The sequence below is a fragment of the Phalacrocorax carbo genome, chromosome 1 (assembly GCF_963921805.1).
Source record: "Phalacrocorax carbo chromosome 1, bPhaCar2.1, whole genome shotgun sequence".
In the NCBI taxonomy this organism is placed as follows: Eukaryota; Metazoa; Chordata; class Aves; order Suliformes; family Phalacrocoracidae; genus Phalacrocorax; species Phalacrocorax carbo.
The window spans coordinates 122286646-122308347 of NC_087513.1; the positions used below are offsets into that span (position 1 = coordinate 122286646).

Consider the following 21702-nt stretch of genomic DNA (forward strand, 5'->3'; position numbering starts at 1 on the left):
ATTGAAAGGCCCGAGGACTACTGGGGATGTGTTTAGGCTTCACAGTTGATCAGATCATCTGTGGCCTATACTTTATCATAAACCTCTTCATAAATATTCTTATTATCCTAAAGGTTAATATGATGTGGAGAGAAAAAGGTGGTGGAGATGCCTATCAGAGGATTCTTTACTCACATGCGCTTGGGCAGTGACTTCTTTCCCCATAATTGAAGAACAACCACAAAGTTACGTTAAAAGCACTAAATATTTGTTGTTGACTATATGCAAACAGAGTGTTTCTTAAAAAGAAATCCCAAACCATTAGCTGCTAGTCTTATTCTGTATTTAATTAAAAATTGGTCCATTGCCTCTTTTATTATAATTTTATATATCTCTTAGATTATTCAAATTCCCTGTCCTGACTGGGGATTTGTAAGCCTCAGAACAACAGAAGCATAACTGTCTGCGTGTGAAGCTGGTGAACTGAAGTGCAAATGAATGAAAATCTTGCCCATGATCACGCAGAAAAGGTGATTAACAGGATGAGGGACTGAACTGAACTAAGTTCAGAATCTTCACCGTAATGCTGTCCTCTGCACATCTGTGAAACACAACGTTCCAGTTAATTCAAAGGCCAGGGGTTTGTAGTGGAGACTTCAGCTGTGGGAGAGCTTGGATTGTTGAAAGGCAAACTGCACTGAATAAAAGAGCACAGGTGCGGGGATGTGGGTGAAGAAGGAAGTGCGGGAACATCAGGAGCAGGATAGGCTCAGTCTGTGTGAACAGTTGGAGAGCTGCAGTGGCGGGCAAGGGGTTCTGTAAAGGAGGGACAGCAAAAAAAGGTAATGGAAAAAGTGGAAATGAACTGTTGAAGGCAGAAGGTGGTGGTGACCTTAACTTGGATGTTTACCCTGGTGGAAAAGATGTAAATAGACAGCTCTAATGGCTGTTCTCAGGAGTCTTCTAGCACAGTAGTTATAGCACTGGTGGTGTAGATCAAAGGCAGGTAGCAGGGTAGATCAAAGGCAGACCTTAGCTTGGCTGGTTAATGCCTTGAGGCCACAGGATTACCAGTGCTTGTGCCGTAACCCACAAATGAGAGCTTGGTGGTCTGAATGGGTGTCCATGGGCATGGTAGGATCAGAGAAATGTAGTTGTTTCCCACTGTACTCTCCACTGTGGGTAGCACTTGTGGCTTTGCAGAAAGAAAAATAACTTGGAGAGACTTAAGGACTGCAGGAAGATTTGGTGAAGGAATAGCTGTCAAAGGAGTTAGAAGAATTTCCAACTTTCATTATGATTTTACAAAACTAAAACAAATTGGCTTTGGGAAGAAAAGCCAGAAAACATGCTTTTACCATTGATCAAAGTCTCAGAGTGACACAGTAAATGATCTGTGGGAAATGTATTTCAGTGAGTTTAAAAAGATGCATTATGGAATTGGGTGCTGTACTTGGACATGAACTTGGACAGATAAGGTTGCTAACAAATAACTGATATTTAAACTTCATTTCATTTTGGAACCTGCCTTGCTATAGTTTGAACCTAGGAAAATATTAGAAACATTAGAAGAAATTTATACAAACCAAGAAATTCAGTGCAAAACACAAAGGAATGCAGAGGCCAACCTGAACTTGAGAAACCAGAATCAAAGCAAAAAATACCAGCACTATCACAGTGCACAAAAACTAACTAAAGATAAGGGAGTACAGAGTGAAGAGAAGGACAGTAAACTCAGCTGCATAACAAACTGCACCGTGTTCTTCCAGAGCCAGAATGCTAATTATTCTTCCCATATAAAAAGAAATTCTCCCATAGAGAGCCAGGCTAGATATGGCAGTGCAAGTGTTTTGTAGATCTAATTCCCAATTAACAGGACTGTGGCTGGCTGATAGTGCCTTATCAAAAGGTCATTTATGTCCCATGGGGTTGACTGTAGCTTCCAGTGCAATCCAGGCCCTGCAAGCCAGAGCAGAGTGGAGCAGCTGGCTGGTTTCCCCAAGGTCAGCCAGATGAAAAAAAAGAGTGGAGCTGCGTGCTGGCAGGGTTCCCAAGGCCGGCTGGCTGAAGAGGAAAGTACAAGCGGGAAAGTGAAGTTGCAGTCAGTTCCTCCAATATAACCGATTATCTAAGAGTTTAAGACCTCCTCTGAGGCCTTGAAGTAATTGTGATTTTGCCGTACTTAATGGCGGCCAAATCATGGCCTTGCTATGTTCTAAGATGGGTGAATAAGGGAATGTTAAGAATCCTCCTTGTTTATTGGGGTGAACTCTTTGTGTTGCAGGAATAGTAGTGGTTGCTTCTCCTCCTTTCTGTGCAAGCAGTCAAAGAGTGTACAAACTCCAGGTGTTACCCATTCCTCTCCTCCCTTTAATGCACTCTTGAGTAGTGCAGAGGGAGTCAGAAAGCTGTGCTGAGGAAATTCTTGATACCACTTTATTTCTTCTTCAGAGCAGTGTAGTGGCAGACACCAAATCATTTGCTGCCCAGCTTCATGAGCTGTCCCACAGTCAAAAGGCCTTCACTACTATTAAGGTCTCCTTAAGCTGCTGCTGTAGTTGCCAAATAATCAGAAGCCCTGAGAAAAAAAGAAGATATGCTACAAATTATGATATGGAAACTTGATACCACCACTGTCAGAGAAGAACAGTACCCCAAATGCCTTTACAAGAGCGCAGTAGAGGAGAACTTTAGTCTGACCAGATGCAAATATTTAAAATAACGCTTGCTGGTGCAGTAGGATAGGCTGTTCAATAAACTGCCAAAATATGAAAGAAACATCAAGAGCCATCCATCCTGAGCAACCTGAGTGTTGCACATGCCCAGATCCTCCTTTAACAACCTGTAGCAAATTTCTAGAAGTAGAAATGTAATTATTTTCCAGAAGGAAGGACAGTTTAAAAAATGCTGAGACCTAACCTCAGCTAATCAGTTTTTACTGAATTTCAAATTCAGCGTTATAAAATGTATCCTCTACATGTGTAGATCAGGCACGGTGATACCTAATAAAAGCAAAGGATTGCTACAGATATTATCTTTACAAGACATTTTCCGTTAGGAAAGAAATTCTTATCCCTCAGAACAAAATGGACATGTATATTATACTTTGAAAAGTGAGGTGAAAAACTAGCTGAAGGCTTATTCACCAATTCTGAGGTGAATATACCCTCAGAAAACATGTCATATTAGAAACTTTTCAACCATTATCTTTTCACTAAAATGATGATTCAGCAGGATTTGCATTTGTGCAAGGACTGTTCTGATTTAGCACATTATCTGTTGATTTTTGTAGGAGTTACCCAAGGATTAGCCAAAATCAGGCAAGGTATTTTAAAGTACGTGGCTTTGTTAGTGGTAACGTGATGCTGTTTTGCATCATGTTAAAATGTGCTAATTGCCATGTTTTCTAACTAGTATTTCCATCAGGATGTGTCTTAAATATGCGTATAAGTATGTTTAAGCAGATACAGGTTCAAAGTTATTTTACAGTCAAATGTCAGTAACCAGAATGTCGGATTTGGTACATGTGAAACATCAGGATGCTGAATGGGTCTTAAATAATTATTTTAATGGGAACATAAAGTAAATCTGCTTTGTTGCTTCATTCCCCTGAAAAAATAAGGGTGTATTTTTATTGTAGGAGTTAGAATTTAACAAACAACTCAGATAATGTGGTAGTGGAAGGTATTTCATACAGATTAGTCCTTAGGGAAATAAAGCAAATGATAAATAATTTCCATGGACTAACTCAGTAATAAGGCCCTTCAAACACCAAACAAAACCACACAGTGATATCTTTTTCCTTCTTCCTCTGCCTCTCTTCATCCTGTCTCTCCCCAGGCCCCCCTCCACTCCCACCTACCCCCAAAACAAAATAGCAGTGCTGGAAAATCATCAAACGAGACTCAGTGGGAAACACTACCAGATGCATAGCTGAAGGGCACTGGAAAGAGATCTAGTTCTGTAGTGAGAGATAATGAGACAGACCTTTTAGATAATTGTAGCTAGTAAAATATTATTGTAGTAGAAGGTCAGTAGTGGAACTGTTTTTAGTTTTGGAATTTTTGTGTGTTTACTGTAGCTGTCTTAGAGTTCCACCTTTTATAATTGTGATTTTAAAGTTGTTGAGAACTAGTGTTGGCAAAGAATTGTTATAGTAGTATATGGATTGGTGGTTCCTGTCTGGTCTTAGCCAGTGGATATCTGCATTACAAAACTGGTGTTACAGAGATGTCCGGGTTGGTAAGCACAGCAAAGAGCCTGAGGTTGAAGACGGGACCATCTTTTTATTCTCTGCAGGGTATTTTCACACAAGGTACACATGATACCTGATACCGGTATCATATACACTAAGGTACTGATGTGGCAAAAATTTGACTGTTGTCCTTTCTGTTGTCTCATAATGTTGAAAAAAAGAGTTTAGTCCCAGCTTTGCCAAGCTGCTGTTCTTTGTGAACTCTAACTTCACTCACAAGAAATCATAGCTGGTCATTCGTGCAGCTGCATACTTTAATGTATGCATTAAGTATTTGCTTGTAAGTTGTTTCTAAAATACTTGTAGTATCATAGAATCATTGAGGTTGGAAGGGATATGTTAAGATTGTCTAGTCCAACCCCCTACTCAAAGCAGGATCAGCTACAGCCAGATGCCCAGGGCCCCGTCCAGTTGGGTTTTCAGTATCTCCAAGGATGGAGACTCTACAACCTTTTTGGACAGTCTGTTTCCATGTTTCTTCACCCTCACAGTTAAAAAGTGTTTTCTTGTGTTCAGAACAAATTTTGTATCTTTTAATTTGTGCCTGTTGCCTCATGTCCTGTCGGTGGGCACCATGGTGAAGAGCCTGGCTCCATCTTCTTCATTCACTCCCATCAGGCATTTATAAACATTGATAAGACACCCCCCCCCAAGGCATCTCTGCTCCAGGCTGAACAGACCCAGCTCTTTCAACCTTTCCATATGAGAGATGGTCTCTTAATCATCAGCAATGAGTACTTTTGAAGCAATACCCAATTAATCTATGTATTTGTGAGTTTTCAGCTGATAGACCAATAGTAGATTCCTTCTCTTTTAATGTGGTAAATGTAAAAAAAATACAGTGCTCCCAGAATATTAGTCCTTTCATTTAAAGACTATAAAGAAAAAAACTTAAGTGTGTACTTACTTTAACAAAGTTGAAATGCCTCTCTTTTTAGTTTGTTCTTTTTATTTTCCCTTTTTCTTTTGAATAGTGTTCTTGTTAGACTATGGGTTATGAGTTCCTGGCTTTGTATTTCTGAGATGGATCAATTTTTACTTTTCTCTACACCAGCCCAGCAGTCAGCCCAACTCATCTCAGTTGTCTCTACTCTCAGTTTGCTCCTTTAGGAAGCTCAGTTGAATGCACCTGCTTCCATGTTTGATCACACTTTTTTCCTTGGTAGGACAGGTTTTTTTTTCTCTAACCGTAGCTATATATGGCTCTCTTCGCTCTACAGAGTGTAGACAAATCTAGTCCCTCCTATACACCCCTCCCACATGTGTTGTTTGCACAACTTTGTGTGTGTTTTTGTTGTTGTTGGTGGGGTTTTTTTTGTTTTTGTTTTTTTTTTTTAAGAAAAATTAATGATACTAGTGAGTACTGGAGATTGTTTTGCTTCTCAGAAGAAGTGAAAAAGCCATCTTTTTCTTAATGAGAGCAGCGTCTTTACTATTTTTGTTGAAAAAATACTAACCTGTTATACTTGCAGTAACACATGGGGATTTATTCCAGTGGTTTCCTGTTTGCCCCAGAAGATGGTAGTTTTCTGTATTAAGTCAAATACTTGAACTTGAGGTTCTAGAGGACAATCAGCATAAAGTATTGTTGTTAATAAAAAGGATCCTCTTACCTAATAGTTCTTTTGCCAAATGAAAGATAATTTCATTTGTCCCATATAGCTTCCTCTGTTTTGGTCATATCAGCATAGAAAATTGGCACGTTTGTAAAGTGATCCTTAGAGCAAAGGGTGTTCACTCAATGAATTTATTCTAATTCTTTTACAGGAACTATTGTTCGACGGCATCGGATTCCACTGCCACCTCCTCATGAAGATCAGTTCTATACTATAGATCATTTCAATATCAACATAGAAGTAATCCTTTATGCCCGAAGATATAAGATTATAGATTGTGACCAATTTACAAAAAATTTCCTGAGGAAGATGGGAGTTAGATTAAATCCTCCCACAGGTTGTCCAGATGACCCGTACACCAAAGCGCGGCAAAAGGTCAGATGAGGCAGTAATAGTGAGAACTTGATTTTAATAAAAGTGCCATTGCCATTAGTAATATGGACTGTGTAAAGTATTTCTCTAATAGCAAGGAGAAAGTATGTAGAGGTAGCTATTTCAACATAATGAATCACAAGAGAAAACTTGCTTTTAAAAATTTTGTTATATGGCTCATTGTACTAACATAGTGAGGCCCCAAATATAATTGATTTTCTTCTGATGTCTTCACACACCTTTTGAAGCAGAACAAAATTAATTGGTAAAAATAAAATAAACTGTTCTGTATTAAGCTGAAAAGAAAAAAAAAAAAGGGCCTATTATATGTTTTACTTATGATTTTGCTTGAGCTAATTTAATGATAATAATGAACACTTTTAAAGTGTTTAAAAGAAGATCTAATTGGAATTGTGGTTCAAGCACATCTGTGGCTTCCTGCAGACTCACTTGGTCTATTCATATGTCATCCTTCATCTCTACCCCACGTGTTATTAACAGCTCTTTGCATGTGTAAAGCAAATTCTGCTGCCACACAGAACCCAGCTCTCTGCAGTTTTAAGACTTGTGAGATTTCATTTGAACACAGTTCCCTCTTTTATGAGTATATAGGAACACATACACACCTCCTCCAAAAATCTCACTTGCAACTCCTAGATGCTACGTGAATTCTTCTTCGCAGTATTTGGGGTCTTTTCTCTGGGAATAGAGAGAATATCCCCTTTTCCCTGGGAATAGAACCTCTGCCCAGGGAGGGTGTGGAGTCTCCTTCCCTGGAGACATTCAAAACCCGCCTGGATGTGTTCCTGTGCCCCCTGCTCTGGGTGTGCCTGCTCAAGCAGGGGGGTTGGACAAGATGATCTCCAGAGGTCCCTTCCACGCCTTACCGTTCTGTGATTCTGTGTAATAGTAGTGGGAGTGATGTTTTCTGTAGGGGATAATGAGAGTTTCTTTCACTCCTGTTTTTATTGGTTAATATGAGTGCAGATGGCACTGTGTTTTTCTCTTGACCTGATTCTTAGGACTGTTGGCCCACAATATGCAGTCTGCTGTGATAGATCCAGCCTAGTACTCTGAAAGCAACAAGTCCTACGGGTCTCTGTTGCATTCAACTTCTGTTCTTGCATTCTATTTCTTCTATTGAGAAAACTGCTGCAGCTCTCAGTAGTGAAAATGGAAGGTAATTGTGACTGGGATGTGTAGGACCATTTGCATGTCTCTGAGGCACTCTCGGGCCAAGGTGTTGGTTTCCCTTCATTCATGCTTTCAGGCTTTTTGCAGTCCTCAGTGAAAAGTAGTATTTGTAATACCTCTCCTGGTTCTGCAGTGTGGTGACTCAGGCTAGCCATGGGTTGGTTTTCCCTTACTCAGGCCTTGTAGGTAACAGGTGTGTATTAACTCATGCTGAGTTGCCTTGATATTGGCAGACCACATCGACATTATATGTGCTATTGCATAACCTGCTTAGGTGTTAGTTTTTTTTTTTCCTTTCTTTTTTTCTTTTTTTCGTAAAAACAACAAGCAAAGCATTCAAGTATTTTGCATATGTGGGCCTAAAGAGAATGGAGAAGAGAAGAAGGTTTGAGAAATAAGAGCATCAGAATACCCGGAATTACTGAAATCTTTGTCTTAATAGTCTCAGTTGTTGAGAAATTACAGAAAAGTTATCTAGCAAATTCTGGCTGCTATATGCTCTCACCTTCCTGTGACTAATCTGTGGAAGGTATTTTTTTTATTTATTAGGGGTGGTTGCTCTGGGCTGCTTTGATCAAAATTAAATCGGTATGCACCAGACTCCTGATAGTGCAGATGGCCAAAAAATGAAGGTATGAAGGAAAGGAAGGAATATGATGAGATAGAAAATGAGACCAATGAAAAAATATAGCAAGACCCTTAGATTAATATTTCTGTATTGTTGGAGATGATATCCCATGGATGGTGGTGTTATCTGGCTCTGTGTCTGCTGTTTGGTTGTTCACTGCATCTTCAAGGGTCAGGAAGGAGGAAAGATAGTACTGGGATGATAAAAAGGATGCATATGAGCATGATGATGCCTGAAATTGAAAGAGCATGGACATTGACAGGCAAAACTTGGTTCTGCTCTCCTTATTTTCAGATTTGATGCTCTGAAAGAACGGGCCTTTTGCCTCTCAGATTTTTAAGGCCAGAAGATGTATCAGTGGATAAATAGAAATTTAGACAATGATATAAACCACCTATAGTCAACAGTTCTTTCTGTTCAGACAGCGCAGCTTGCATTGTATCATTGATGTCTGTCACCATTCTCCTTTGGAAGCAGTTGTGTATGATTTTGTAGATTAGAAGGACTTCTTGCCCCTTTAGCCCATTTTGGGCATGATGGATTTTGACTTAGGAAAAACATCTTGTTCAGAACAATACTTATATATGTGACTGTAACTAACAGTATATAAATGCAGTCCTCGGATTGAATCATCATCATGGGATCCAATTTAATGCAGTGCTACTGTTTTGCATCAAGCATGACTGTAGATAGCATCTTGTCACAGATCACGTCAGCCAGAATATATTTTTAGTTGGAAATTTCCTACTCCGTTTCAGACCTATGGGTGTACATTGAGAGGAGTACATACCCAGGACCTACCAACTGTATGATGTGAATCAAAAGTTAATGAACTATGTTTTAAAGCTAAAAGAAAGGAAAGCCAAAGGGAAGAGAAAGCATTAATTCTTTATACTACATCATCTATTAAAATAATTTTCAAGGAAGTAAATCAGGAAGGGTGATGCTATTTGGAGTTGTAGTCCTCTGATTATCATGGTCAATTTTTTGGAAATGTGAGCTGTACTATAAATAATTTAACAATTTTCTGATCTGAAGGACGTTATTGCAAGAAAAACAAGGATCGAAACCAATCCAAAATTGTGTTCATATATTTTCTGAGGGCACATCAACCCTGTAAATAGTTCTTTGGTAATGGCATAAATAGTGTTTCATGTATTGTAATTGTGTGGTGTTATTTGGAGTCCTAAAAGCGTGTTCTAAGATTAGATGGTACCCTGCAGTTAGGTATCCTGTTCTTAAGAGCAAATAAATAAAGAGATGTATCTCTTAATTTCTCCTTTACCTGCAGATTCTAGATAGTATGAAGCCTTTGCGCCCTTATGAGCGCATTGACACTTTGAAACAATTTCTGGAGCATAATGGACATGTTTTACGTTTTTTCTGCGTGTGGGATGACCCAGAATCGATGTTTCATGACCCACGGGAACTTGTTCTGCACTATTATTTGTCCGATGATACTATTGATATAAAAGAAATTATACCAGTAAACTCAGGCCGGGATGCAGTTCCACTTTTCCTCAGAAGAGATAAGCTTCCAAAGGTGAGGAGTGAAAGTTTCAGCCTATTTCAAATTCTTCTGCTAATTAAGAAATATTAAATATCTTGTTTTGAGAATCCTGTTAGGATTGTAATGATATTTAGAAAGTGTTATCAGAATATTAATCATAATTGCATGATTCAGGTTTTACACACATATTCATATAATAACTTAATAAGTGATGGAAAAAAGTAAGTTTAGGCTTGTCATGCTTAAATTAGAAGGAGAGAGAATTTAGGCAGAAAGATACCCTATGATTTCCTTTCTCCCATATTAGTATGTTAAGGTAAATGTATTAATAAAGCTGTGCAGTAATGGAAGTCCAGAAAATTAATTAATATTGATAGATAAACTAATGTAAAACTGAGGTGAGTTCAGATTTGATCTATATGATTTGTGTTTGGAACCTTTGGAAAAGTCCAGTTTCAATACTCCGTAACTTCTATGTAGCAAATCTAGAGTCATTTCTTAAAATTGAGTTCCTAGATTTGGGACGTTATGGAAATCTAGTTAAAATCAGTAGGGATCCATGAATAAGCTTTGTTGGGTATAAATCAGGTGCTTATTTGAGGAAGTTCCTCACAGAGAAATCTTCGAGGGGTTTGAGTCCTCTGTAACCTATTATGATTATAGAATTGACAAGCTGGATATGCTTCTGTATCGCTCCAGGCAACTCACTGGGGCATCTTTTCCCTCCTTTCCTTCTACTACTGGTAATCTATTTGTGATGCTATACATGTACATGAGATTTTATAGCAAAAACCTGATAGCAAAATACTGCTCTTTTCTCACCTCGTGCATCCTGTGTTCTGAAGTGCTGATTTAGCAGTGGTTCTATGCTAACAGACCCCTTCTACCACTGAAGTGCACGCTGCAAATTTGAGGGCTGGCTTCTTCCTCTGAATTCAGTGGAAATTTTGAGAAGGACAGCAGACGACATCAGTCAAAATTTGGGGTGTCAGGGAAGGTGGTATGACGAAATAACCCACTTTGGTTACCCTGCATCAGCCGTTTGTTCATGGTTTAAAAAAAATGTAATTTGTTGGCATGTTAAGTTTGCTATTACTGGGAAAAATTACTACTGTAATTTTGAAACTTACAATAGAAATGAAAATACTGACATTTTTGCCAATAGAATCACGCTGACTTGAATCCCCTGTATTTGCACAGCGGTTAGCGCAGCAGGACCAAGCCTGAGTGGTTCTTTTGCATGTTTCCATAATTATTATCAATCAAAATAATAGCTTTTAGAGGAGATTTTGACAAGGATGTGCTACTTCGGGTGTGCTAACCTTTGCTTTCTGTTTGCTTCCAAGAAAAAGGAGACTTTACTCTTGGGTACACAGTAAGATTCTGAATGCTGCTTCTGGCATACATACTGGCTTTTGACATATACACTGGCTTTTAGGTTCAGTGGTGTAATCTTACCTTAGAATTTACTAAAAATTCTCCCAAGAAAATACTACGGTAGCAGTCAGACTGTAAAAAAACCCCTGCTAGTTCTAAGGTAACTGGCTTCTCTTTCTTCACTGTTAACTGTATTTCTTAAGAGTTGGTTTCTTTTCTTGCAGTATGCTCCCACTGGCCTGTATCAGCCAGGCACAATCACCAGTCGCACTATTCTCAATGTGTTTGGAAAGTTAGTAGGAAACAGAGGCCGTTACATTCTGGACAATCGTAAGGTCAGATACTATTGAATGCCTCCAGCTGTTGAATGTCTTTATAGTCGATTTTGTGATTTCTGTGGTTGTTATCCTCTAGAACAGAGTTATTTATAAAATTGTGTTGCCACTGGAGAAAAGCTGAAATGAAAACTACTGAGATTTATTGTATGTAAATTCCATGTTTGTGAAAGTGAAGTAGCTTAGCATGGGGTGAAAAATACTTCCAAATGGACTATGAAGGTTATATTTTAAATCACACACACTAAATGACCTAGATTTTAAGAAAGGTTCTGGGATTTTGAGGTTTATAGAGCTGCTGTTCTCTCTTATATTAGACAGGAGCAGTGCATCAGGAATTTTACAGAGACAGTGACCTGAAAATAGGGGCAGTAATTAATGTTTGGGGAAGGAAGGTAATACTCTGTGATTGTGATGAATTCACTAAAGAATATTACAGAACAAAATATGGAATCGGTAAGTAGTGATAATTGTCCTTTCCTTATAAGCATTTTTATACTTCTGAGTTTGACAGAGCTGTCTTCGAATTTTATTACTGACAAAACATGTTCATTAAAACCTTTAGCAATAACAATCTGTTGTAGGCTGTTAAACAGCAAAGCAGTAATTTTGCAGGTGATCCAGAAGGGCTTTCTTATGTGTTACTCCATTGAAAACTAACACATAATGTGCATGTTCTGTTCCTAACTGTCTCTATTTTAAAACTAGAATGACAAAGTAGTCATATGGATAGACTGCCAATTCTTCTTCTCTCCTTCCCCCTCCCATTCCAATAGCTGTGTTTGCAGTCAGAAAAATAATAAAGAGCATGTAGTGAGCAGGTAAGCAGAATGAGCTCAATTATTCCCCATTATACTATGTTTCATTTTATATGGATGTCAGAATCCTCACATAATAAGATTTTTCTGACACAACAGTAGTAGTCTATAACATTATTGGTTTTTACAATGCAGTTTTGTGTATTCTGGACCATTAGAGTATGTATCCTGTGAAGTTTCAGCACTGAATTCTGGAAACATTTAGCAACTATGTCCGTAATGGAAAAGCATTTTGGAAACGTATAACAATAGGGGCTTTCCTTTATGTATCTCTGAATTCCCTCAGTCAGACTTGCTAAGGTTTCCATTATGGACATCTTCCTGCAAAAACAACTTGGTTAATTTCTGGCAGTTTATTCATTCCATAAATATAGCTAAGTGTCTGACTGTTCAGAAGGATCCTGCTACGGCCTTTCTCTGACATTGTGAAACAAAATACCTGGGTAGACTGTTCCTTTCAGCTTGTGATCAGATAGAGTGTAGTGTTTGGATCAAAGCTTGTCTGCTGCATTGGGGGAATGAAACGATGTAGCGCTGCCATTACAACGCTGAATTTCTTAATGGGCAAAGCATATCTTGTTATGACTTTTTAAATAATAGCTTGGCATGTCTGTACCAAAATAAATCTTTTCTTATACTAGGCAGTGTGTGAGGAAGCCATATTCGATAACCATAGTATTATCTTTAATAATAGTGAGTCTAACTCCAGAGAAGCAAAACAGGGGGTTCTTCCCTGAGAATTTTTTCAGCCAAGACCGCTGCCACTGTTTGGCAGCAATATCCTCTGTTTGAGCAAAATATTCTGGAACAGTGAATGGGGATTTCTTACTCACAGCAGGCAATAAATGAAATGCAGCTGACCGTTCTGTATCAACCAAGCAATGCAACCAAGTGTTACACAAATGATGTTCCCTTCCTATAATGCTGGCTCAGTAGTTACTGGCTATGTCTCAGGATGTTAAACTTTGGTGCTTTGCAAGTTAGGAAGTTGCTGATGTGTAGAGTTCTAGAAAATTGGGACCACAGATGATCCTAGTCCATTGTTATTGTTCTGAGGCAGGATACTGTGTATGCACAGACTGTCACTAACTGATGTTTGTATAGCCTTTTGTCAGCATCCTCCAGCAGAGGAGATTTCTTTGCCTCCTGAGGTAACCTGTCCTAACCTCATAGTTAGAAATGCTCCTTAATAGCTACTCTGAAGCTGGTTTGAGTAAACTGAGTTCTGTCTTACTTTTGTTGGACACAGAGAACAACTGCTCAGTATCCTCTTTTCATAACAACCTTGTACATATTTGAACACTATTCCAATGCAGCATCTTACCAATCTCTGCCCCCTCCTGGGATATTTGCTGCCAGGGGAAACCTTTCAGTCATTCTCCATAGTCCATTCTTATATAGCTGTGATAATTTTTCTGGTTTTTCTCAGTGCTCTCTCCAGTTTGTCTACCCCCTTAACATAAGACACACAAAGATGTGCTCTAGCTGAGACCTTCAGGAATCTGGGAAGTGGTTTGCATGTCACTTTAAGGATACGTGATGGCAGAGACTCTGGCTAACATGAAAAAATCATCCGTCTTGATGCAGCCTGTCTTGTTCACAGCAAATATACACTTTCTTAGAGCTAAGAGATCCTCACAATTTGTTGGGAAATTCTTTCCTGTTTTCCCCATCAGGATTTTAAAAAAGTACATATGACTTTTTAGCTAGAAGGGGCTAAGTGTAGAATCAGGGTAGTTTTTGGCTTAGAAGCAGGTTTTGCGAGAGGAAGGGTTTAGGGTTCACCTTTCATTGTTAGTGAGTTACAAATTTTGTTTGTGTCTGGTGGACGCACAAGGTACTCTCAGTGGGCTCAGCCCCACAAAGTGCCGGGCATTCTGCTCCCATCCAATTAAATGCTGAAACGTGCTTAATTGCAGTTTGAGTCCAGGGAGACCATTTACTGGAGTAAGAGTAAGCAAGTGGATAAATGATTTCTGACATCAAGCCACAGTGCTCAGCACCTCACGGCATCAATCCAGCTGTTTGTTATTGTGTTTTCACATTACTCTCCTACAATTTATACTCGTCTGCCAAAGCCATTAAAGAGGCCGACATTTATTTTTGACTCTGCAGTTTCAGCATAAGTTGCTTGCCGAAGGAATTTGCCCTTTAGGAGAATTAAGGGCAGTTTAGACTTCCCTTGAAGTGCATGATTATATCTGATATATTTCCAGTGTTGGTTTTGCCTGTTTTGCTCTTTATACTGTTTGTGAAAAGCAAAGGAGAGCTTTTCCATGGGTAAACAACAGCTAATGCCCTTCAATAGGAAGCTAATGACATTACTGTCATCTAGCAGTGCTATGAATGCAAGAGAAAATGCCTTAATGTGTGATATTATCTGTCCAGACTTGCTAGTGCAGCCTCAGAGAAGGAGAAAAATATTTTACAGCCGTGTAAGTGTTGTGGTCACCCAGCTGAAACGTGAAATACAGTGATGGGCAGTGGGAAGAAGCTGATACTCGTTCTTCTCTCTAAATACGGTATCTCAGCGCGGAGTGGAGTGTGAAGTGTAGAGTTGAGTATAAAGTGTTCTTTCTTAAAAAACAGATTGTTCCTGAAGGAACAAAACCAGTGAAATCTAGTTTCCCACTGATTTTTATTCAATGTCCCGACACCTCCCAAGCCTGTCTGTTACGCCTTTCCGCAGCACCCTGCGATCCCTCTCCTGTCCCAGCTCTCCTCGCCCTCCCACCCCCTCATTTCTCAGGCTCCCTCTCTGACCTGCTGCCTGGGCAGAGCTGCGTGCGGGGTGATCGGCTGGCCAGTATATGTGCACTTTTGGCCAGGCAGCTGCTGCTGGATAACAGCTGACTTCTTGCTTTTCCCTCAGTGGGGGCATTAGAGCCTGCTGCCAATTTTCAGTAGACTTGTCAGAGATCAGAGTCTCTCTGGCGTCTAACCTCTCTGCTACATGCAGTGGAAACTGAACAGAGGCTTCTAAATATACTTGTGCATTTACTGATGCCTTTTTTTCTCAGGTAACTGGAATAATCATGAAGTAAGACTCTGTAAAAGGAGATTTCCTTTGAATCAGAATAAACACTGTCATGTTTTAGCTGAATGGACGGTTCTGTGAGCCCTAGATTTTCTTCAATCCTGCATATAGAAGCTGTGAAGATGGCGGTATTGCCTTCTTATTTTCCTTCTTATGTAAATTGTGAAACAGACTCTCACAAAAAACAGATCTCAGCTGTTTATTATACATCTCCTCTTATGTATAGAGAACATCATGTTAACAATGTTATCCCTCCAGGTTATCGCCACCTCTTACATTGTCCAAGGCTAGCGGGATTTCCCTCTCCTGTTCTTGTCTGTCTGTCCTCTTCCTCTGAAGGCAGAATTTCTTGTCTGCCTCCTATATACTGATACTCAGTATGTTTATCACTCTAATCCAAAATATTTATCCAAAATCCAGTATCTATCCAAAATCCACTTGACTTTTCCTTGAAATACAGTTTTATCTAACACATGATGGTTTTCCTACAGTTCTTTGACCGAGGGCAGAAGATAATCTTACAATGTATACCAAAATTTTACGAAGTATATTGAAACTGAAAGCAGACAAGTTCATTCAAGCTGGTTAATGCTGCCTCTGTGGCAAAAAATTCTTCTGGAAGAATTTAGTTTTTCCTTACTAAAAAGGCTGCTATCTTCAAATTGTTTATATGCTAAAGATGTGGCCGGAGCTGCTTTGTTTCTTGCTGTTCCCAGTGCTTGTTCAAAGGTCACTCAGGTTTTGATGTCATGAGAAAAATTTACTAGTGTGGGGTACCTGTTTGATATACTAGGTGAAATAAACCCCCTAGTGCCAGCCCATCTCCTGCTAGGCATCAGTTGATGCAGTCACAAAGGATGAATCTGTCCGTGGGGAAAATACCTGTGCTATTCTTTCTGGAAGCAGAAATTTGTAATCCCAGACTTTCAATCTACCCTCTAACCACTGTAAATTCACACTGAAAATGTTACAGCCTGGAAGAAGACAGCATTGATTCCTTTTCCAGACTGGACAGAGGTAATTTTCTTAAGAAACAGTGATAACCCTGAGAGGAGTGCATTTGATGTGTGAGTGCAAGTTGTCTGTCTGATTCTACCATAATGGTGTGTGGCAGAGCAAAGATGAAATGAGTTTTGACCTTGGGTAAGGCTATTAGTCTACTGCACCTAGCTGTTTTTTCAAAAGTTGCAGAAATTAGTTTTTAACTAGTTCACAAGCTGTATTTTTCCACAGCAATGGAGAAATCCTGGAAACTGTAGGTGGCAAGAGGCTGGATGTTTGTGTTCAGCAAATCTGAATGAAGCAAGGTCACATTTTACATCAGGGAAAGGTTGGGACCCAAAGCGCTGAACTTCTCTTTGGACTTTGTTTATCCCATGCTTGAGTTATGAGGGATTTAATGTACGCTCTGGGGCTAACTCAGTATTCCTCGTAATCTGTGGTTCCGTTTTAGTTTGTACATATGATTTTCATCCATATGTGCTAACGTACATACAAAGGGAAACACTTCAGCGTTTCCTAACGAATGCCCTACGTGCGAGCGTTAACGTGCGCGGGCTGTGACCCGCATGTAAGCACACTGGCGCGTCTTCCGACTTTGTCAGTTCAGCCTCGCGCCCTGCCTTCCCAAACTCCGTTGGCGGGAAGCGGGCTGCTCGCAGCCTCGCGCAGAGAAGGGGTTTGTTCCCGCTCAGATACGCTGGTACAAACCTCCGGACGCGGGGGGGGGGGAAGATGTTAGCGCGGATTAACGAACCGCATAATTAAAAAAAAACTAACGTCGAGGTTTATCAACAGCATCGAGGCGCTGATTTGGAAGAACCCGCGTTCCGGGCCCCCGGGCGTCCACGAGGTGGCGCTGTGGGAGCGCGGAAGGCGCGCGCCCGGGGCTCCCTCCCCTCCCCCCGCCCCGCAGGGGCCCGATCCTGCGGGACCCCCGGCTCTTTCCCGCCCGGCGAGCTCGGCCGTCCCCGCCGCGCCCCGGCACACCCCGGCTCCCTCCTTCAGGGCGCTGGAGTTTTCCTCTGTCCCCGTATGCCTCCATCCGCCTGCGCCGCGTTTCTCGTAACAAGAATTGCGCGCGCAGGTTACGTGACGTGGCACGCCAACGGCGTCTGCGGAGGCAGTTTTGTCACAAACGGTGTTTCGAAAACAATATTTCGGTGCATGTTTGCATGCGCTCTTTCATGGTGAAGGTTGCTCTGAAATTTTCTGAACGGACTTTCTTTTGCGTATGGGCTTGGCCTTTGTACTTCCGAATCGCAGAAGGGGCACGTGTCATTTTCACGGAGAAAAATGTTGGCATGGTTTGCAAAACCCCTTTTTGACTGATTCGGGTGAAGGCATTAGCTTTTCGAGTCAGACCATATTCTTCTAAGATAGTGGAGGCTGAAGAAGATTTCATTGTGTTTTCAAGTTAAAGAACAACTCTGACATCTGAATGCCTTCTGTATTTTTCAACTTCATACTGCTGTTAGGCGAGTCAGATTTTAAGAGAGTATGTTGCTTTGATCTTCTGATGTAGCCATGTTAAAACATTTTAATCACAAACTAATTCAGAAAATGTTCCAAGTGACAGCAGTTTTGTCATTCTCCTTTATTTGCACTGAAACCCATGCTACAAGTTTAGGTTATTCATCTCTCGTCAGTTCTGGGTAGAAAAGTTAAATTTTAAAGAAAAAACCTTTATTTCACGGATCCACTTTTATACGCTGGTCACTTACATCACTCTCTGCCCCCTGGGCTGTGGTCTGTGATCCATCTTCTTCCAGTTCGCCTCACGTGTGTCTGTGTTTCACTCACTAGCCCAGCCAGCTCTCCCTTCCTCAGGGCAGCATCTCCAGCCCACCAGGTGCGGAGGTGATGCCGCTCCACGCTGGCGGTGCTGGGCCGGTTGGCTCTGACCTTCTCATTGCACCTGTGTTGGTGCAGGAAGGGCTCTGCACGTTATAGGGGTGGCAAGTAGGGCTTGGTGCCACAGCAAAGGGAGCCAGCCACAGCCTGGGCTGCCCAAAAATCGAAGGAAGTGATTATCCCCCTCTGCTCAGTGCTCATTAGACCTCATCAAAGTACTGTGTCCCCTTTTGGGTCTGCCAGGACAGGAAAGACATGGACCAGTCAGGGTAAATTCAGGGGAGGCCCCAGGACAGTCAGGGCTGAGGAACACCCCAGGAGCAGGGCTTGCTCAGCCCGGGAAGGGCCCCGAGCGGCCACCTGTACCCACCCATCGGGAGGTTGTTGAGACCAGGCAGCCTGGCTCTTCACAGGGGTAAACGGTGGAAGGGCATGAGACAACATGCATAAGTGAAAATAAGAGGCTCAGCCTTGGGTATCAGGAAAAACTTTCCTCCCTGGGGCAGGCTGCCAGGGCAGGCTGTGCAGGCTCGTCCTGGGAGGTGTCAAGCCCCAAATGGACACAGCCCTGAGCAGCCTGGTCTGGCCTGGGGCTGACCCTCTCCTGAGCAGAAGACCACGCTAGAAACCTCCTGAGGTCCTGTCCAACCTGAATTGTCCTGTGTTCCTATGATTTATGCCTTCATTTGCCTCAGGTCTGCCCATTTACTTTCTCCCATATACAAATTACGTTTTTCCTCTCACCTTTTCTGTTTTCCATTAACCTTATTTAACCAGCAGACTGTATTACTCTGTTGAAGTTTTTTGTGAACCCCAGCGGCAGCTGGAAGCTGCGGTGAAAGAGCAGGGCAAGGAAGGAACAAGGGGCCAAATGGTACAGCAAGATTTTCACCAAGAGAGGATAAGAAGGGACCACAGGGCAGCAGGGCTTTTGGGAGCAGCCCCTGTGGGAAGTGAGTGCAGGTCCCTGCCCAGGCACGTCTCTGCTGAATCAGGAGAGCTCCTGCTGTTGATCTGGGATAGTCAGGACCATTGATCACTGCGAGATAAGACTTGAGACTGGGGAAAATGAGGAAAAGCACAGCTTCTGAAACTCTGGATACAGTGCTATGTGGACTGAAGCTATTGGCTTCAATGTACCAAATTCTTCACGTATATGTATGATTTAAATAATGAATAAAATTTTATTCGTTTATGTATTTATTTTCCTCTTGCAAAAGCAGAGGGCAGGAAACCCATAAGGCAAGTATCATGTTGTCTCAAAGGATAAAACTGAAAAATTAATTTAGAATTGTTAATTTATTATTTTATCCCATTTTGAAACTGTATTTGTCCTTTTGCCTGTGACTCTTAATGATATTTGTCAAACATTTTAAGATTATAGATGAAATCCTGAAACACTTGAAGAAATAATAATTTTGCTGTTGGCTTCTATGGAGTCTTCTTCTACCCTGTAACAGCAGGAGGGATCCTGCTTTGACTTTGATCAGTGCTCTGTTACAGAAATAGACTAAGAAGTATTCATAATGAAGTTTAAATTCTTAGTAGAATGGCTTCATCAGAACAGTAATAAATAAGTCTTGCTGTCTTTGTTGTAGAGGATTTCACCCCAGTTCAACATAAGGCTCCACCTCCTCCAAAACCAGAAAAAACATTTCCTCCTTATACTGGATTTGGTTCCGAAGAGGATTCTCTGTGCTCCTGTATGGGTTTGCTTCCCAAGCCTCCCCAAAAAGATTTCAAGAAATTCATGGAGAAAGACAGGTATTTCAGTGAAAAATAATTCCAACTTTTTAAATTATGTCTTTTTTGTGAAGGAGATAAATGTTAAGCAGGGATGTAAATTTTTCAGCAAAATATGCCTCGCGTTGGACTTTTAAGGGACAGGTGCATGTGAGGACTGGTTTACTGACGTGGTACTCCAATTTTCTCTGAACTCAGCAAAATTTCTCTTTTGAGAGGGCAAATATTGTGACCCTCCCATCCTCTGTCTCCTTCTCTTCTGCTGTCTTCAGTGGGAGTTTGATGAAAGTCTTAGTCCAGGAATTAGTCAGGAATCTTGTTAGCTTCAGCAGTCCAACACTGATTTGTTTTTCTGTTTGACTTTCTGGCATTTACTTTTTTTGTCTGCTGAATTTCATGCTGTCTGCTGTAGCAATATTAAAGCATTAACCCTTTACTTTCCATTATAAAATGGTTTGTCAGGCAGTGGTTGTTGAAGCCAAAGTAGAAAGCAAAGTCACATGCTAGACATTCACCTGTAGAACCTCCATAAAAGAAGAAAGCTTTTAGAAAAAGGCTTGGGAATGTATTGATAGTGCATATAGCGGTAATGTAAATCATTTAAACCACAATTACTCAACAAATATCCAACTAGTAAGATCATCTGGTGGGCCTCATTTTGTGGAGAAAATCCTGGTATATATTGCTATTCAGAATTTGATTTGAAAATATACATACCTAATTGTGTTTTTCCTTTATAAATTTTCTGGAAAAAAACTTGGAGCTTGATTTGCAACCGAATTTGAATACAAATTCATTCCAGACCTGTTGCAGAGAAGTAATTTTCCCCTGAAAATGATTCCTTTCTATCTGGCTGCCTCTAGCTGGTTCTGTTAATTTAAGCAGAAAATGGTTTTTGACAAAGTAGGGAATCTTATGCCGTTTTTCTTCTTGGTCCAGGAGTAGCACAATTAATGTATGTTACAAAACTCAGGAGAATGCATCTCTTAGTGATGAAAACTTTTCTCAGACTCTGTTTTTGACTTCTTACCTCTTCTTTTGCGTTTTAGAAGTGGTATGGAAAGCAACATACTGCGCTTTCGTGCAAAACTTGTCACAGATAGTCCTGTTGACAAGGATCGGAAATTCATTATTTCCTACTTCCTGAGTGATGACACCATTTCAGTTTTTGAACATATACAGCAAAACACAGGTAAGATGTAGTAATGTCTTGCAGTCAGTCCCAGTTACCCTGCTCATTTGATTAGACTTTACAGTAAATACTGTGGCCATACTCAGCACTAGCAGAAGCAGGGATGTGGGTTTTTAAATGCAATGGGAATTACATCAGCAGGTCTACTGCATTATCTTGCATAGCTGTGTGTCATAGTAATTTATAATCTTCATCACTCAGAGTAACGCTGTTCATTGTATGGCAGTACTTCACAATATCCTTTGGGAACTGGAAGTTTAACGCATTAGAACTTTTATTACATTTTAATTTGCAAATTTGGCCTCTAAACATTTGCTTTTGTTGTGGATAACATACAGGAATTGTATTGTAACTGATGATAAATAGGGACAGGAAATGTAAGACATCAAGAATGAGAGTAAATCCTCTGTTTTGCAAGATTGTCTTATGGTGTCATGAAACCTATATAGCACCCATTGTATAGAAGGAGCTCATGAAAGCAAAGCAGCTGTGAGATTTTTTTAACATACTTTATCATTAATCATGTAGTGTTGAGCATATAAAGACTGAAGATTGCCCTGTGCTAGTGTCTGTGTGCGTGCGTGTGTGCATGTGTATAATACTGAACTGAATTTCAAGAGCCAGACTAGCCGCGTTTAAGTGACAAATGCTTTGTTGCTTCTCAGTTGCTTGATCACATTTATCCTATTGCTGGAGCATGGTCACCCAGTGTTGTCATGGTTAAATTCTTTTGACCACTGTGGTCTGTTGTAGGATGCCTCCTACTGAGGGTATGAAAGGTTTTGTGATTTTC

General features: G+C 40.6%; 1 protein-coding gene across 7 annotated transcripts in view; it reads left to right on the top strand.

Moving 5' to 3' along the window:
* EFHC2 (EF-hand domain containing 2) overlaps positions 1 to 21702 on the top strand; it is a 65406-nt gene that overhangs the window by 18007 nt on the left and 25697 nt on the right. For 6 of the 7 annotated variants that reach the window (XM_064472953.1, XM_064472972.1, XM_064472981.1 and 3 more), the window contains exons 4-9: positions 6002 to 6225; positions 9336 to 9587; positions 11156 to 11266; positions 11584 to 11722; positions 19573 to 19738; positions 20767 to 20909. In XM_064472953.1, the coding sequence (XP_064329023.1) occupies positions 6002 to 6225; positions 9336 to 9587; positions 11156 to 11266; positions 11584 to 11722; positions 19573 to 19738; positions 20767 to 20909 (1035 nt within the window). The remainder of the gene's footprint in view (positions 1 to 6001; positions 6226 to 9335; positions 9588 to 11155; positions 11267 to 11583; positions 11723 to 19572; positions 19739 to 20766; positions 20910 to 21702) is intronic. The other variant, XM_064472996.1, reaches the window with a different exon arrangement.